Genomic DNA, 16,134 nt, shown 5'->3' with positions numbered 1-16,134 from the left:
GGGACATTGTTGAATGATGTTCATAGAGATGCAGACCAGATGTGTGAGTAGATTACATTACAGACAGAGAGAGAGAGAGAGAGAGAGAGAGAGAGAGAGAGAGAGAGAGAGAGAGAGAGAGAGAGAGAGAGAGAGAGAGAGAGAGAGAGAGAGAGAGAGAGAGAGAGAGAGAGAGAGAGAGAGAGAGAGAGAGAGAGAGAGAGAGAGAGAGAGAGAGAGAGAGAGAGAGAGAGAGAGAGAGAGAGAGAGAGAGAGAGAGAGAGAGAGATGCGCCGTGGTAGAGATGTGTATCAGTATTCATCTCTTTGTAAGTTAACACAATAAAGTAGTGAAAAGAACCAGTCTCTTCCTCTCATTAGATCACTACAGCAGGTGCTAGATACTTTAACTCCTCCTTGAGAATGTATTTATTTTCTTTTAAGATATCATCAAATGATTCCCAAGCACCTGCAACAAGCAAACTCCGTCAGTGCTGTTCCTTATTGTGATCTATTGAACTGAATTCACCTCAACTGACTTCAGATCTCCAGTCATTATCTGTCCAAGTGGACTCTATTTTGGATACTCAGCCGTTCCTGCCGTAACCAGCTCCTTGAAGAAGACACACTGCTGTGCACAGGGGTTCCACTTCATCTTTGTTACTTCAAATTGTGTGTGTGTGTGTGGGCGTGTGTGTGTGTGTGGGCATGTGTGTGTGCGTGTGTGTGTGCATGTGGGTGTGCGTGTGTGTGCATGCGTGTGTGTGCGTGTGTGTGTGTGTGTGTGTGTGTGTGCGTGTGGGTGTGCGTGTGTGTGTGTGTGTGTGTGCGTGTGTGTGTGCGTGTGGGTGTGCGTGTGTGTGTGTCAATTAAAACCTTGTCGAACTCTAACAGGAAGTCTAACTCCTCCTGCCCTGCCTAGCAACTCACTGCAGTAGGTTGGTCTCTCCACTCCCTGGGGGGCAGCTTTGATCCCACAGCAGCCTTAGAAGACCTTCACGCGTCCCAAATGGCACTCTAGTCTCTAGAGGGCCCATAGGCTCTCGTCAAAAGTAGTGCACTATATAGGGAATAGGGTGTCATTTGGAACGCAAACAATTCTCCTTCACATGTTGTAATTTATAGGGAGTTCAAAAACAAACCTGTAGCAATACTGCCACCTACAGGACAATCTGTGCACTTACCTTATCTTGATCCTTCGCTGGTTTTCACACCTCTAGTTGCGTACAGCCTGTCTTGTCTTCCATATGGAAGCACATGTCAAATTCAATTAACATGCATGTTTGAGTTTGAAGTTATGCTATCATGAACATGATTATTGCTCTGCCATGAATGTGACTATTTTAATGTAGTGTACCTGTGCTGCCTCGTACATAAACATCTGACTAGAAACATTGACTACAGTGGCCTAAGGCTGTTCCAGACCACTCAAGTGATGAGTATCCTACTGTAGCCTGAGCTGGAGTACGCTGGAGTAGAGCTGTGTTTGTGTAAACAGATCATGTTGTGGTGTTGTTATTGCTGGAAGGACACTCTCATACTACAGGAACCCACAGCGCTGGCCCTCCCTCCCTCCCTGATCCCCTACTGCTGTGTCCCTCCCTCCCTCCCTCCCTCCCTCCCTCCTCCCTCCCTCCCTCCCTCCCTCCCTCCCTCCCTCCCTCCCTCCCTCTCTACTGCTGCTGTCCCTCCCTCCCTCCCTCCCTCCCTCCCTCCCTCCCTCCCTCCCTCTCTACTGCTGCTGGAACCTGTTGGCCCTCTGGCTGCTGTAGCCTCCAGTCCTCAAAGGGACAGATAGAGGGACATACCGACAGATGAATGGATAGACAGGAAGGCAGACAGACAAACAGTCACACAGACAGCCAGATAGACAGCCAGAAAGACAGAGACAGTCAGACAGACAGTCAGACAGACAGACAGATGTACATTCAGACAGACAGACAGACAGACAGACAGACAGACAGACAGACAGACAGATAGACAGTCAGACAGATAGACAGTCAGACAGACACTCACTCAGTCAGTCAGACCCTCAGCTGACCATTCTGTCATCTATAGTAGGCCTGGTGACCTCCTTGGAACTTGATCCCTCAGCCACTTCATCAGCATTCTGAGAATTGTTTACATCCTCCTGGACCACCCACATATAAGCACACATACACACATACACATATACACACCAATTATTATTGTGCTGTAGTATAGGACACAGCTGATCTGACCATTTGGCCAACAGGCTACTTACTCAGGACAAGTAGGCCACTTCCATGGAGGTGCTACCACTGGCACTTGCCCCTCTTTGAACTCTTCCCCATACAAAAACAAACAGACAGGTGAAGAATGGTTTGTAGAAACTACATATGTGAAGCTTTATCCATCAATCAGGCTTAATCTAATCCTCTTACCATTGTCTCCTAATGTGATGAGGATATGGTCTGGGATCTCAACCTGTATAAAGGGCTGGTTATAACTTGTGACATACACATACAAACACCAAGTATAAATAACCTATAGGCCTAAAACCATATTTACAAAATATGGAAATTCACCTTGGTATGATCATCCATAATTAAGTTGATTTGAGTGGTTTGGACAGTTCACTCTGCAAGCGCGTGGCACCATCTTAAAACAGCTGCGCCCTCTCCTCTCCCCGGTTCCCCGTGAAGCCCCGTGGGAAGAAGTTCAATTTCGGTGGAAGCGAAAAGGCCACGGTCTCGGTCTCAGAGCGCTCCCGTCTCATCTCCCATCCACAACCATTTCAGAGCCAGAGCATATCCGAAGCAGCCGTCGATGCGGCAACAAGGAATGCCAGAGAGAAGAGGAACCGCAGTTTCCGTTTTTGGAATACCTCCTTGGGCCATAGCCATAGGCTGCCGGATAATCGGTCAAACTGAAACCTGTTACCGTTTACCGTTACCAGAGGAGGCTCATGCAGGCGCGTTCATCACCAATCTAATATTAGAAACCCTGTAACCGCGCTGTCATCCCGCGCGCGCTTTACTTTCTCACTGCCACTGGGTCTCGCGGGCACGGGGCACCAACGGATCATAGCAACAGGGACCAAGCGACATATTTCTAAGTTGAAGGAGCAGTGCTGGTCAGGGTGTCGGGTTTTAAAACAGGCGTCCGCCGCTCGGGCAGCGAGGCAGTGAGATGCCGAGCCCTGGCTAGAGCCCTATTTTGAGTCGAGAATGGCACGCCACCTGTTCCTCCCTGTCTGGCCTCTCTGACAGCCCGTTTTCCCCGCCAGACCGCGTCCTCTGACCGTCGTTTCACTCACTCCCTGACTGTCAACCTCGGGTGTCATTGTTTCACGCAATTTATAAAGCGGTCAAAGAAAAGTCCCTATTCTCTCTTATACCTGTCTGGATTTGTTGTGCTCTCCTGTGGGATTGTACGCATTTGTCTGCGCAACTTTGTAAGGAAGACGGAAGTATGGCTGAGGCCGGGCGACCTGAAGATCAGTGTGACGAGGCGGTGGAGGATGAGTTTGGAGAGATAATAAAATGCCGATCAGGTAGGAATGACTTTCAATACCTAGTCTACAATAAGCACCAAGCGAGTTGCCAATGCCATCAACTCACTGAGGCGATGGACACCAACCTCACCAAGTGTTCCAAAAGCTTTTGGTACACAATAGGCCAATAGTTTATGAGAACTTGTTTAGATATTAGGCATATGTAAACAGAGGTCGAATATCAGAAATGGTCAGGGCCTGATAATACCCTTTGAACTTGTTTTCCCACTCATCCTCATAACAATATGCCATGGCCTAAGTTTGTGAGAGATGTTATTAAGGTTTGGAGGTGGTAGCCAGGTCATGCAGACAGTCACGGGTACCAGTGGTATGTATCTGTCTGAAAGGATGATCTATGAGCCACTCTGCCTGCCCACTGGGTATTGTCATTAGAAGCTTTCTACCCCAGAGAAGGCCAGTTCTCTCTCTCTCTCTCTCTCTCTCTCTCTCTCTCTCTCTCTCTCTCTCTCTCTCTCTCTCTCTCTCTCTCTCTCTCTCTTTCTCCCTCCATCCTCTCTCTCTCCCCTCTCTCTCCCCCCTCGCTCTCTCTCTCTCTCTTTCTCTCTAGCTCCCTCCTCTCTCTCTCGCTCTCTCCTCTCTATCTCTCTCTCTCAATTCAATTTCAATTTCAATTTTTTAAGGGCTTTATTGGCATGGGAAACGTATGTTAACATTGCCAAAGCAAGTGAAGTAGATAGTAAACAAAAGTGAAATAAACAATAAATATTAACAGTAAACATTACACTCAGAAGTTCCAAAAGAATAAAGACATTTCAAGTGTCATATTACGTATATATACAGTGTTGTAACAATGTGCAAATAGTTAAAGTACAAATGGGAAAATAAATAAACATAAATATGGGTTGTATTTACAATGGTGTTTGTTCTTCACTGGTTGCCCTTTTCTTGTGGCAACAGGTCACAAATATTGCGGCTGTGATGGCACACTGTGGTTTTCCACCCAGTAGATAAGGGAGTTTATCAACATTGGGTTTGTTTTCAAATTCTTTGTGGATCTGTGTAATCTGAGGGAAATACACTGCTCAAAAAAATAAAGGGAACACTAAAATAACACATCCTAGATCTGAATGAATTAAATAATCTTATTAAATACTTTTTTCTTTACATAGTTGAATGTGCTGACAACAAAATCACACAAAAATTATCAATGGAAATCAAATGTATCAACCCATGGAGGTCTGGATTTGGAGTCACCCTCAAAATGAAAGTGGAAAACCACACTACAGGCTGATCCAACTTTGATGTAATGTCCTTAAAACAAGTCAAAATGAGGCTCAGTAGTGTGTGTGGCCTCCACGTGCCTGTATGACCTCCCTACAACGCCTGGGCATGCTCCTGATGAGGTGGCGGATGGTCTCCTGAGGGATCTCCTCCCAGACCTGGACTAAAGCATCCGCCAACTCCTGGACAGTCTGTGGTGCAATGTGGCGTTGGTGGATGGAGCGAGACATGATGTCCCAGATGTGCTCAATTGGATTCAGGTCTGGGGAACGGGCGGGCCAGTCCATAGCATCAATGCCTTCCTCTTGCAGGAATTGCTGACACACTCCAGCCACATGAGGTCTAGCATTGTCTTGCATTAGGAGGAACCCAGGGCCAACCGCACCAGCATATGGTCTCACAAGGGGTCTGAGGATCTCATCTCGGTACCTAATGGCAGTCAGGCTACCTCTGGCGAGCACATGGAGGGCTGTGCGGCCACCCAAAGAAATGCCACCCCACACCATGACTGACCCACCGCCAAACCGGTCATGCTGGAGGATGTTGCAGGCAGCAGAACGTTCTCCACGGCGTCTCCAGACTCTGTCACGTCTGTCACGTGCTCAGTGTGAACCTGCTTTCATCTGTGAAGAGCACAGGGCACCAGTGGCGAATTTGCCAATCTTGGTGTTCTCTGGCAAATGCCAAACGTCCTGCACGGTGTTGGGCTGTAAGCACAACCCCCACCTGTGGATTTCGGGCCCTCATACCACCCTCATGGAGTCTGTTTCTGACCGTTTGAGCAGACACATGCACATTTGTGGCCTGCTGGAGGTCATTTTGCAGGGCTCTGGCAGTGCTCCTCCTGCTCCTCCTTGCACAAAGGCGGAGGTAGCAGTCCTGCTGCTGGGTTGTTGCCCTCCTACGGCCTCCTCCACATCTCCTGATGTACTGGCCTGTCTCCTGGTAGCGCCTCCATGCTCTGGACACTACGCTGACAGACACAGCAAACCTTCTTGCCACAGCTCGCATTGATGTGCCATCCTGGATGAGCTGCACTACCTGAGCCACTTGTGTGGGTTGTAGACTCCGTCTCATGCTACCACTAGAGTGAAAGCACTGCCAGCATTCAAAAGGAAGCATAGGAACTGAGAAGTGGTCTGTGGTCACCACCTGCAAAACCAGTCCTTTATTGGGGGTGTCTTGCTAATTGCCTATAATTTCCACCTGTTGTCTATTCCATTTGCACAACAGCATGTGAAATTTGTTGTCAATCAGTGTTGCTTCCTAAGTGGACAGTTTGATTTCACAGAAGTGTGATTGACTTGGAGTTACATAGTGTTGTTTAAGTGTTCCCTTTATTGAGCAGTGTATGTGTCTCTGATATGGTCATACATTTGGCAGGAGGTTAGGAAGTGCAGCTCAGTTTCCACTTCATTTTGTGGGCAGTTTGCACATAGCCTGTCTTCTCTTGAGAGCCAGGTCTGCCTACGGGGGCCTTTCTCAATAGCAAGGCTATGCTCACTGAGTCTGTACATAGTCAAAGCTTTCCTTAAATGTGGGTCAGTCACAGTGGTCAGTTATTCTGCCACTGTGTACTCTCTGTTTAGGGCCAAATAGCATTCTAGTTTGCTCTGTTTTTTTGTTAAATTACATTTAAAATTTGCTTTATTGGCATGGGAAACATATGTTAACATTACCAAAGCAAGTGAAATAAACAGTAAACAAAAGTGTGTACATTGTAAATACCACCAAATAAACAGGTAAATATTGGTGGTATTTAAAATGTTGTTTGTGTTCCACTGGTTTAACAGATATGGGAGTTTATCTACGTTGATGAATGGGCGGCAGGTAGCTCCAGGTAGTTCCAGGTAGCTTCAGGTTGCTCCAGGTAGCTCCAGGTAGCTCCAGGTAGACCCAGGTAGCTCCAGGTAGCTCCAGATAGATCCAGGTAGCTCCAGGTAGATCCAGGTAGACCTAGGTAGCTCCAGGTAGCTCCAGGTAGATCCAGGTAGCTCCAGGTAGCTCCAGCTGACAAAGTGCAACATCTGTGCCCTTGAGCAAGGCACCCTAACTGCTCCAGGGTCGCTGTTGATAATGGCAGACCCTGGCTGTGACCCCACTCTCTGAGGGTGTCTCAGGGGAGGGTGGGATATGCAAATAAACACATCTCCAATTCACACATGCGTATTAATACACACTGGTACATGTGTGAAATAGGCCAAATGTAAGAACCCTCTGCCCAGCCCCGTCAATAATTAATGTTCTGCATTAAAAGCAGGGTTCGAGTCTATTTGCGCTCCACCGGCTGAATTAGGACGGGTCACCAGCTACAAGGGATGGAAATAGAGTCTGGAGGCAGTTGCCCAACCCCGGGCCGGCCCTCCACAGTGTGGGGTTTCAGATATCCTAGTTTGGGAAGCTGCCCCAGCCACCATAGTTGCCCCATGCCATGCCTCGAGTCTTACTGGGAGCCGCTTTACAACGCAGCAACATAATAGTTACACTGTTTATGAGGAGGACGTTAAAGACTGGAGTTATTGTCCTGTAACTATAATTGTGTGTACATTCAAACAGAAGTCAGAGTATAGGCCTACTTGATCTAATTAAAAGGAGTTGTACGGAAATATCTCTCACATTGCTCTCAATTGTCAAAGTTGTTGTTCTGACTTGGTGACACATTGTTTGGGAAAGGTTTTTTATCAGTCACCTGTATCCTACAGAACAAGGTTGTATCAATCACCTATATCTTACTTATCTCATTATTTAGTCACTTAGCAGATGCACTTATCCAGAACAACTTACAAGAGGTGCATTCAAGTAAGTGTTATGCATTCAGATGCTGTACCAAGAGACAGGGCCTTGACAGAATGTGCTGTGTGAGATTGGCCTCCAGTCTTTCTGTGGTACCTTCGTTATGTTTTGTCATGATATTACTCTGTTGAATATCATTTCCATAATTCTTGCCTTGTTGCTGTGTCCTCAAAGCATAGTCCCAGTGACCTCTGTGAAGAGAGGGTCTTTCCACAATGACAACCAGTCATCCTTATTCTGTTGTGTGTGTGTGTGTGTGTTAGTGTGTGTGTGTGTGTTAGTGTGTGTGTGTGTGTGTGTGTGTGTGTGTGTGTGCGTGCGTGTGCGTGCGTGCGTGTGTGTGTGTGTGTGTGTGTGCGTGCGTGTGTGTGTGTGCGTGTGTGTGTGTGTGTGTGTGTGTGCATGTGTGTGCGTGCGTGCGTGTGTGTGTGTGTGTGTGCGTGCGTGCGTGCGTGCGTGTGTGTGTGTGCGTTGGGCAGGTGCTACCAAGAGAGTGATACTACTGTACCTCTGTTGCTTCAGCTGTGATGAAATCAAGAGTGCCAATCAAACTAAGGCTTTACATCTTTAGGCTTTACATCTTTCCAACTCAGATGAACAGATCTACCATATCTACAGATCTACCATATATACAGGTCTACCATATCTACAGATCTACCATATATACAGATCTAAAAAATGTAAGATTTGAGAAAGATCTCATGGAAGATCCATTAGATTGATCGTAGAGCATTAAGAATTTCAGTAAGCTGGAGTTTATTTTTCAAAGATAAAAGTTCTCCCCTCTACATAAGGTGTTCAAACTGCCCTCTTTTTCACATCCATCTTTTCAATTAAACCTCCAGTCTCTGCTATACCCGAGAGAGGTTAGACCGGGTCCATGCTGTCTGATGATATGTGATGTGGACTGGAGATGCCATCAGAGAGAGCGGAGGGAGAGAGCGGAAGAGAGGGAGGGAGAGAGCGGGAGAGGGCGGAGGGAGAGGGAGCGGAGGGAGAGAGAGGGAGGGAGAGGGAGCGGAGGGAGAGAGAGGGAGGGAGAGGGAGCGGAGGGAGAGAGAGGGAGGGAGAGGGAGCGGAGGGAGAGAGAGGGAGGGAGAGGGAGCGGAGGGAGAGAGAGAGAGGGAGCGGAGGGAGAGAGAGGGAGGGAGAGGGAGCGGAGGGAGAGAGAGGGAGGGAGCGGAGGGAGAGAGGGAGAGAGGGAGGGAGGGAGGGAGGGAGGAGGGAGATAGAGAGAGAGAGAGAGAGAGAGAGAGAGGGAGGGAGGGAGACAAAACTGCATCCATTCTATTCTAGTCTATCTCGGTCAAGCTGTCAAAAACAGCCTAGAAATATTCATGGTCCAAGAAAAATTCCCTAACACATTTTGGGCAGAAAACTATTTTCCAAATGTGTCAGCTGATTTTAAATGTGTTTGAATACAGTCCATATGTCACTCTGCTGCCACTGCAGGGTCCTTGGGCAGCAGAATAAGGACGTCTGCACACTGCCTGAATCTACCTGACTGTTTCTCCACATCACCATTAGTGTCTGTCTGACCAAAGGCCTCCCTGCTCCATGCCACTGCAATGCACACTGGGTAATAGAGAGCTGGTAATGGACCTCCGGGGCTAGAGAGAGAGAGAGAAAGATACACACACACACACACACACACACACACACACACACACACACACACACACACACACACACACACACACACACACACACACACACACACACACACACACACACACACACACACTCTCTCTGTAGTTACTATAAACAAGTGATTACCATTGGAAAGGGTGATGAGTAATATGAACAGCAGGTGGCAGTAGACTATCTGTAGAGCCCTGGTGGAGAGCTATAGTGTCCCTGATGGTATCTCCAAAGAGGACATGAAACCAGATACACACACTAAAGTGGAGGAAGACCTGTGGACATTCATGAGAGAGCTTCAGGCTGTGTGATGTAATATGGTAGCTGGTAAGTGATATCTGGTGAAAGGTGATCAGATTGAAGGTCAGTAGTGGTACAGGAAGTGTGATGTATGAAGTGGCGTGTCTCAGGTAGGTTATGAATAACAGAACCCAGTCTAGTGCCAGATTGCCTTCCAGTCTTCCAGTGGTAACAACAGATACTGGTGTTCCACTGTCTGATCTGCCCTACATGTGTTTTCTGGGTCAGAGAGGGCTGAAGGAGATGGGGGAGAGGAGGAGAGGAGGAGAGGAGGAGAGGAGGAGAGGGGAGAGGAGGCTGGGGGGTTTGGTAATGATTATGTGGTGGGGCACCCAAAGGACTAGCCCCAACCCTTGTGATTGGCGCACACACACACACACACACACACACACACACACACACACACACACACACACACACACACACACACACACACGTCTATGTGCTCTTTGAGGAAGAGGTAGTGATTAATGACTGGGTCAGATCGATAGGCAGGATACAGGCCTCCAGTAATCAGCCTGATTGTCTAACACACACACACCCACACACACACACACACACTTACACACTTACACACTCACACACACACACACACACACACACACAAACACACACTTACACACTCACACACACACACACCCACACACACAAACACACACACACAAACACACACTTACACACTCACTCACACACACACATACACACACACACACCAGCATCAATGGATGTGCAATATGGTCCACTTTAACGTACCTTTGATTCAACCCCTCTCTTAGTATTCTACTAGTGTGTGTGTGTGTGTACTCTGTGTGTGTGCTCACGTCCGCTGGAGAGATAGTAAAATGAATCATGTTTGTTTGAGATGCTTCCATAATGGCTGCTTTCATCACACAGCACAACAGAGAGAGAGAGATATTAGAATCACGGCTATGATTTTTCTGTTGAACTTTATTTCATCTTTGATCGTTGCATTGGCTTGGGCCTTTCCTCATGAATAAAGCATCACAGAGGACTTCTGCCAAATCCGACTGCATCTCTGTAATAGGCTACATTGCTCTCCATTGAAGGTTCTATATGTTCTGGACAGAGGACAGTTGATGTTCTAACGGTGTGATGATGATGAGACCGTCACCCTCCCCTGAGTCACTGATCCAACAGCTGGTTCTGTATACCACTTATCATAAAGACACTTATCCAAAGAGATAACAGGACAGTAAGTGCGTACACTGCGTAGGTGATTATTTCTCTTATGTATTTGTGATCCCTGCTGGAATTAAACGACAACCTTGGCATTGCAGGGCAGCGCCACACTCTTACCAACTGAGCCGTACAGACAGGAAGACTTGTGTTTATTGGCGTGGACTGGTTGAATGCTCAGACGATCTGTCATCCACTTCAATATGTTCCCTCTCTTCAGCAGGTTGTGAGTTCTGCCCAGAGTCACATTACACATCTATTTCAGTCTCTTTTTAATCTCTGTGGTTGCGTCTCAAATGGCACCCTGTTTCGTTTATATCCCATAGGGCTCTGGTCAAAAGTAGTGCGCTATATAGGGAATAGGGTGCCATTTGGGACTGTGTTTTCAGCACTCTATCCTCCTCCTTTATCTCATCAGTCATAAGAATCTCCTAACACTACACTGTCTTTCATAACTGTTCCTTTCCTTCTCTCCACCCCTCCTCTTCTCTCTACCTCTCCTCTTCTCTCCACCCCTCCTCTTCTCTCTACCCCTCCTCTTCTCTCTACCCATCCTCTTCTCTCCTCTTCTCTCCACCCCTCCTCTTCTCTCTACCCCTCCTCTTCTCTCCACCCCTCCTCTTCTCTCCACCCCTCCTCTTCTCTCCACCCCTCCTCTTCTCTCCACCCCTCCTCTTCTCTCTACCCCTCCTCTTCTCTCCACCCCTCCTCTTCTCTCCACCCCTCCTCTTCTCTCCACCCCTCCTCTTCTCTCTACCTCTCCTCTTCTCTCTACCCCTCCTCTTCTCTCCTCTTCTCTCTACCTCTCCTCTTCTCTCTACACCTCCTCTTCTCTCCACCCCTCCTCTTCTCTCTACCCCTCCTCTTCTCTCCACCCCTCCTCTTCTCTCCTCTTCTCTCTACCTCTCCTCTTCTCTCCACCCCTCCTCTTCTCTCCACCCCTCCTCTTCTCTCCTCTTCTCTCCACCCCTCCTCTTCTCTCCACCCCTCCTCTTCTCTCCACCCCTCCTCTTCTCTCTACCTCTCCTCTTCTCTCTACACCTCCTCTTCTCTCTACCTCTCCTCTTCTCTCTACCCCTCCTCTTCTCTCCACCCCTCCTCTTCTCTCTACCCCTCCTCTTCTCTCCTCTTCTCTCTACCTCTCCTCTTCTCTCTACACCTCCTCTTCTCTCTACACCTCCTCTTCTCTCTACCCCTCCTCTTCTCTCCTCTTCTCTCTACCCCCCCCTTCACTCTACCCCTCCTCTTCTCTCCACCACTCCTCTTCTCTCCACCCCTCCTCTTCTCTCCTCTTCTCTCTACCTCTCCTCTTCTCTCCACCCCTCCTCTTCTCTCCACCTCTCCTCTTCTCTCCACCCCTCCTCTTCTCTCCACCCCTCCTCTTCTCTCCTCTTCTCTCTACCTCTCCTCTTCTCTCTACCCCTCCTCTTCTCTCCTCTTCTCTCTACCTCTCCTCTTCTCTCCACCCCTCCTCTTCTCTCCACCCCTCCTCTTCTCTCCACCCCTCCTCTTCTCTCCTCTTCTCACTACACCTCCTCTTCTCTCTACCCCTCCTCTTCTCTCCACCCCTCCTCTTCTCTCCACCCCTCCTCTTCTCTCCTCTTCTCTCTACCCCTCCTCTTCTCTCCACCCCTCCTCTTCTCTCTACCCCTCCTCTTCTCTCTACCTCTCCTCTTCTCTCTACACCTCCTCTTCTCTCTACCTCTCCTCTTCTCTCTACCCCTCCTCTTCTCTCCTCTTCTCTCTACCTCTCCTCTTCTCTCCACCCCTCCTCTTCTCTCTACCCCTCCTCTTCTCTCTACCCTCCTCTTCTCTCCACCCCTCCTCTTCTCTCTACCCCTCCTCTCTCTACACCCTCCTCTTCTCTCCACCCCTCCTCTTCTCTCTACCCCTCCTCTTCTCTCCACCCCTCCTCTTCTCTCCACCCTCCTCTTCTCTCCACCCCTCCTCTTCTCTCCACCCCTCCTCTTCTCTCTACCCCTCCTCTTCTCTCTACCCCTCCTCTTCTCTCCACCCCTCCTCTTCTCTCTACCCCTCCTCTTCTCTCCACCCCTCCTCTTCTCTCTACCCCTCCTCTTCTCTCTACCCCTCCTCTTCTCTCCTCTTCTCTCCACCCCTCCTCTTCTCTCCACCCCTCCTCTTCTCTCTACCCCTCCTCTTCTCTCCACCCCTCCTCTTCTCTCTACCCCTCCTCTTCTCTCTACCTTTCCTCTTCTCTCTACCCCTCCTCTTCTCTCCTCTTCTCTCTACCTCCCCTCTTCTCTCTACACCTCCTCTTCTCTCTACCCCTCCGCTTCTATCTACCCCTCCTCTTCTCTCCACCCCTCCTCTTCTCTCCACCCCTCCTCTTCTCTCTACCCCTCCTCTTCTCTCTACACCTCCTCTTCTCTCTACCCCTCCTCTTCTCTCTACCCCTCCCCTTCACTCTACCCCTCCTCTTCTCTCCACCCCTCCTCTTCTCTCTACCCCTCCTCTTCTCTCCTCTTCTCTCTACCTCTCCTCTTCTCTCTACCTCTCCTCTTCTCTTTACCCCTCCTCTTCTCTCCACCCCTCCTCTTCTCTCCTCTTCTCTCTACCTCTCCTCTTCTCTCCACCCCTCCTCTTCTCTCCACCCCTCCTCTTCTCTCCACCCCTCCTCTTCTCTCCTCTTCTCTCCACCCCTCCTCTTCTCTCTACACCTCCTCTTCTCTCTACCCCTCCTCTTCTCTCCTCTTCTCTCTACCCCTCCCCTTCACTCTACCCCTCCTCTTCTCTCCACCCCTCCTCTTCTCTCTACCCCTCCTCTTCTCTCCTCTTCTCTCTACCTCTCCTCTTCTCTCCACCCCTCCTCTTCTCTCCACCCCTCCCCTTCTCTCCACCCCTCCTCTTCTCTCCTCTTCTCTCTACCTCTCCTCTTCTCTCCACCCCACCTCTTCTCTCCACCCCTCCTCTTCTCTCCTCTTCTCTCTACCCCTCCTCTTCTCTCCACCCCTCCTCTTCTCTCCACCCCTCCTCTTCTCTCTACCTCTCCTCTTCTCTCTACACCTCCTCTTCTCTCTACCTCTCCTCTTCTCTCTACCCCTCCTCTTCTCTCCTCTTCTCTCTACCTCTCCTCTTCTCTCTACACCTCCTCTTCTCTCTACCTCTCCTCTTCTCTCCACCCCTCCTCTTCTCTCCACCCCTCCTCTTCTCTCCTCTTCTCTCTACCCCTCCTCTTCTCTCCACCCCTCCTCTTCTCTCCACCCCTCCTCTTCTCTCTACCTCTCCTCTTCTCTCTACACCTCCTCTTCTCTCTACCCCTCCTCTTCTCTCCACCCCTCCTCTTCTCTCTACCCCTCCTCTTCTCTCCACCCCTCCTCTTCTCTCTACCCCTCCTCTTCTCTCCACCCCTCCTCTTCTCTCTACCCCTCCTCTTCTCTCCTCTTCTCTCTACCTCTCCTCTTCTCTCTACACCTCCTCTTCTCTCCTTTTCTCTCTACCTCTCCTCTTCTCTCTACACCTCCTCTTCTCTCTACCCCTCCTCTTCTCTCCACCCCTCCTCTTCTCTCTACACCTCCTCTTCTCTCTACCCCTCCTCTTCTCTCCACCCCTCCTCTTCTCTCTACACCTCCTCTTCTCTCTACCCCTCCTCTTCTCTCTACCTCTCCTCTTCTCTCTACCCCTCCTCTTCTCTCCACCCCTCCTCTTCTCTCCACCCCTCCTCTTCTCTCCTCTTCTCTCTACCTCTCCTCTTCTCTCCACCCCTCCTCTTCTCTCCTCTTCTCTCTACCCCTCCTCTTCTCTCCACCCCTCCTCTTCTCTCTACCCCTCCTCTTCTCTCCTCTTCTCTCTACCTCTCCTCTTCTCTCTACCTCTCCTCTTCTCTCCACCCCTCCTCTTCTCTCTACCCCTCCTCTTCTCTCCTCTTCTCTCTACACCTCCTCTTCTCTCTACCCCTCCTCTTCTCTCCTCTTCTCTCTACCTCTCCTCTTCTCTCCACCCCTCCTCTTCTCTCCACCCCTCCTCTTCTCTCTACCTCTCCTCTTCCCTCCTCTTCTCTCTACCTCTCCTCTTCTCTCTACACCTCCTCTTCTCTCTACCCCTCCTCTTCTCTCTACACCTCCTCTTCTCTCCTCTTCTCTCGACCCCTCCTCTTCTCTCCACCCCTCCTCTTCTCTCTACCCCTCCTCTTCTCTCCACCCCTCCTCTTCTCTCCTCTTCTCTCGACCCCTCCTCTTCTCTCCACCCCTCCTCTTCTCTCTACCCATCCTCTTCTCTCCTCTTCTCTCCACCCCTCCTCTTCTCTCTACCCCTCCTCTTCTCTCTACCCCTCCTCTTTTCTCCACCCCTCCTCTTTTCTCTACCTCTCCTCTTCTCTCTACACCTCCTCTTCTCTCCTCTTCTCTCCACCCCTCCTCTTCTCTCTACCTCTCCTCTTCTCTCCTCTTCTCTCTACACCTCCTCTTCTCTCCTCTTCTCTCCACCCCTCCTCTTCTCTCTACCCCTCCTCTTCTCTCCACCCCTCCTCTTCTCTCTACCTCTCCTCTTCTCTCCACCCCTCCTCTTCTCTCCACCCCTCCTCTTCTCTCTACCCCTCCTCTTCTCTCCACCCCTCCTCTTCTCTCTACCTCTCCTCTTCTCTCCACCCCTCCTCTTCTCTCCACCCCTCCTCTTCTCTCGACCCCTCCTCTTCTCTCCACCCCTCCTCTTCTCTCTACCCATCCTCTTCTCTCCTCTTCTCTCCACCCCTCCTCTTCTCTCTACCCCTCCTCTTCTCTCTACCCCTCCTCTTTTCTCCACCCCTCCTCTTTTCTCTACCTCTCCTCTTCTCTCTACACCTCCTCTTCTCTCCTCTTCTCTCCACCCCTCCTCTTCTCTCTACCTCTCCTCTTCTCTCCTCTTCTCTCTACACCTCCTCTTCTCTCCTCTTCTCTCCACCCCTCCTCTTCTCTCTACCTCTCCTCTTCTCTCTACCCCTCCTCTTCTCTCCACCCCTCCTCTTCTCTCTACCCCTCCTCTACTCTCCACCCCTCCTCTTCTCTCTACCCCTCCTCTTCTCTCCACCCCTCCTCTTCTCTCCACCCTCCTCTTCTGTGTTGTTGTTCTTAACCTGTTACTACTGAGGCTTCCCTTAGTGGTGGACTGACTGTCTGTCTTTCTGGCCCCATAACTGTATGTCTGTCTGGCTGTCGGTCTGTCTGGCTGCCCCATAACTGTCTGTCTGTCTCTCTGGCCCCATAAATGTCTGTCTGTCTGGCTCCATAACTGTCTTTCGGTTTGTCTGGACCCATAACTGTCTGTGTCTCTCTGGCCCCATAACTCTCTGTATGTCTCTCTGGCCCCATAGCTGTCTGTCTCTCTGGCCCCATAAATGTCTGTCTGTCTGGCCCCATAACTGTCTGTCTGTCTGAAGGACCCATAACTGTCTGTGTCTCTCTGGCCCCATAACTGTCTGTCTGTCTCTCTGGCCCCATAGCTGTCTGTCTGTCTGACTGTCTGTCTGGCCCC

General features: G+C 49.9%; 1 protein-coding gene across 6 annotated transcripts in view; it reads left to right on the top strand.

Annotated features, from left to right (window-relative positions):
- Window positions 1-3,116: 3,116 nt before the first annotated feature.
- dmd (dystrophin) overlaps window positions 3,117-16,134 on the top strand; it is a 278,483-nt gene continuing 265,465 nt past the window's right edge. For 4 of the 6 annotated variants that reach the window (XM_045209633.1, XM_045209631.1, XM_045209629.1 and 1 more), the window contains exon 1: window positions 3,125-3,495. In XM_045209633.1, the coding sequence (XP_045065568.1) occupies window positions 3,414-3,495 (82 nt within the window). In that variant the 5' untranslated portion in view covers window positions 3,125-3,413. Of the gene's footprint in view, window positions 3,496-16,134 lie in introns of all 6 variants that reach the window. The other 2 variants (XM_045209634.1, XM_045209630.1) reach the window with 2 other exon arrangements.

The sequence above is a fragment of the Coregonus clupeaformis genome, chromosome 30 (assembly GCF_020615455.1).
Source record: "Coregonus clupeaformis isolate EN_2021a chromosome 30, ASM2061545v1, whole genome shotgun sequence".
NCBI classification, from domain to species: domain Eukaryota; kingdom Metazoa; phylum Chordata; class Actinopteri; order Salmoniformes; family Salmonidae; genus Coregonus; species Coregonus clupeaformis.
The sequence above is the reverse complement of the archived record's forward strand: the minus strand, read 5'-3'. Positions and strand labels throughout refer to the sequence as shown.